The 2500-nt window shown below is 31.8% G+C and overlaps 1 protein-coding gene across 5 annotated transcripts in view; it reads left to right on the plus strand.

Moving 5' to 3' along the window:
- Sbf (SET domain binding factor) overlaps positions 1–2500 on the plus strand; it is a 58830-nt gene that overhangs the window by 42110 nt on the left and 14220 nt on the right. For all 5 annotated transcript variants that reach the window (XM_086537330.1, XM_086537332.1, XM_043036225.2 and 2 more), the window contains 3 exons: positions 1549–1795; positions 1911–2104; positions 2457–2500. The exon at positions 2457–2500 is cut by the window's right edge and continues 212 nt beyond it. In XM_086537330.1, the coding sequence (XP_086393456.1) occupies positions 1549–1795; positions 1911–2104; positions 2457–2500 (485 nt within the window). The remainder of the gene's footprint in view (positions 1–1548; positions 1796–1910; positions 2105–2456) is intronic.

Genomic DNA, 2500 nt, shown 5'->3' on the forward strand with positions numbered 1-2500 from the left:
TGATGATAATGGTAATGATATAGCCATAGAACTTGAAAATCAATTGGCCATATCCTTGTACAGCTGATTAATTCATTGATTAGTATTTAGAAGTCATAGTTGTATTTAACAGTCATTGTGCACCCATCACTCGGTACTAAAATGAAACTGTGTACCGTTAAGAAAATGTTTTTACTCTTCGCAAGCATCTCTTTACAGTTTAGTGTATGTGCATATTTACAATTGTATCTAGCCTTTCCTTGTTTTCCTTTTGTTTTGTGTTGGTTTTGCAAACATATTTAACATTTACTTTTGAAGGCATAAGCCATTGTTTATTTTTTGTTACCCCAAGAGAGAGAGGTGTGTGAGTGTCTGTCAGTCTGTCTGTCTTTGAGTGTTTATCTTTTTCATAATCTTGTCTTTACCATGAGCTTTGTTCGTCATATACCAATTAATTTCGCTTGACTGAGTATATGCGTGTACATGTCTTCTTCAGCAAATGTGTTTTTCTGTTTGAATATTGTAGGTTGAACATGTATTTTTTTGTTCTCTAACTTGTTTTTTCATCGTACGTGTGTGCGTGCCTCGTCCTCGGAAAGGAGATTTTTTGGCTAGACATTTTTGCATGTGATTTTAGTTCTGTAATAAAATTCTGGATATGTTACTCTCAATAATATTGTATGTGTTATTTAAAATTTTGATGTTTTCAGTCTCTCATAATCCCTAGTTTAGTGTGGATCAAGTGTTTGTTCATTTAATGTTTGATGTGGGGTAAGATTTTTTGAGATAAGTGTGAAGTTTTTATTCTTTTACTTGTCAGAATTATATTTCCTTTGTTCATGTTTTTTTTTTTTTTTTCTTTTTTTTCTTTTTTATGTTTTGTATTATTTAAAGTTTTTATTCTATTAATAGATTAGATTTTATATTAACAGTCTGTGTCTGAATATCATTTAGTTTTTTGCATGTATGTATATATATTATATATATATATATATATATATATATATATATATATTATATATATATATATATATATATATATATATTATATATATATATATATATAATATATATAATATATATATATATATATATATATATATATATATATATATATATATATATATAATATATATATATATATATATATATATATATATATACATATATACATATATATATATATATATATATATATATATAATATATATTTATGTATATATATACCTATATATACATATATGTATGTATGTATGTAATTATGATTATATACATATATTTACACACATTTATATTCATTATTTATTATTTGTATATATAGTTGATTAGTAAGTTAGTGCTTATCATGCATAAATTTGCTTCAGTGAAAGTAGAAAGGGATTTCATTGCCCTCTTTGATGGTTTGTTTTTCTGTTTCTCTTACTATATATTATTTTCATGATAAAAAGAAAATAAAAATTAAAAATTAAACTCTTTCCTACTCTCAGTCAGTCAGTCATGTAAGAGCAACCTCAGCCTTTGGTACAGGTCTGTCTTTTAAAAAAAGAAAAAAACATCTTTTTCCCACAGTTGTTGATGAGCATGAAGCTTCAGGCCTCAGCAATGGCTCTACAGGGCAGTTGTCCGTGAGTGGTCTGGTGGGAGTGCGAGAAGTAGACAGCAAGACCCTCGAGAAGCTCTCTGAAAGGAGCTACCACAAGGACTACATGCGCCTGGGGCTCGGCAGTCTGGCAAGCAACTCGACCACCGTTCCTCCAAGAACTAAGTCCGACTTTAGAATCACCACCTGTAATGTCAACTATCAACTTTGTAGAAGGTTAGTGTGATGGGAGGTTTACCATCAGACAAGTAATGGAAGTCATTTTCAAGGTAGTGATGAGGTAAAGCGTAAAAGTAACATTCAAGGTTATAAGGATCTTCTTTCTCAACAGTTATCCAGCCCTGTTGTCTGTGCCTCCCAACACTGGTGACGACAGCATCCACCGCCTAGCACGATGTTATCGCCAAAATCGCTTGCCAGTTATTACATGGCGCCACCCACGCAACAAGGCACTGCTCCTCAGGGGTGCTAGCTTCCACGGCAAAGGTGTAATGAGCATGCTAAAGGGACCGCCAACAACGACGGGTATGATTAGTCTTTTAGACCCCCTTCCACCATTTTTAAGGTTGCATTTTTTTTTTTTTTTTTTCTCCTCACTCTCTCACATTTTGCAATTTTCAGTCTTATCCAGTTTTTCTGACTCCTTTTTTTTTTTCTTCTCCATTTTGAAACACATGGGACCAGTGTGAAGGAAGTAAAAATATCCTTTTATTATCTCTCTCTTTTTTTTTTATATAAAGTTTTACAACATGGAACAGCTTTATCATATTTGTATGAGGTAGAGGGAACATACATGAGGAAGGAAAATACTGAATAGAAAAATTCAAACTTTCTAAATGCCTGTCTCATGGCCTCATATATTTCCTTTGTCCTACAGGCACGACAAGTGAGGTGTCGTATTCGGTAGAGCAAGAGAAGTAC

The sequence above is a fragment of the Penaeus japonicus genome, unplaced genomic scaffold (genome assembly GCF_977035675.1).
Source record: "Penaeus japonicus unplaced genomic scaffold, GWHDUDI00000001_assembly GWHDUDI00000005, whole genome shotgun sequence".
NCBI classification, from domain to species: Eukaryota; Metazoa; Arthropoda; class Malacostraca; order Decapoda; family Penaeidae; genus Penaeus; species Penaeus japonicus.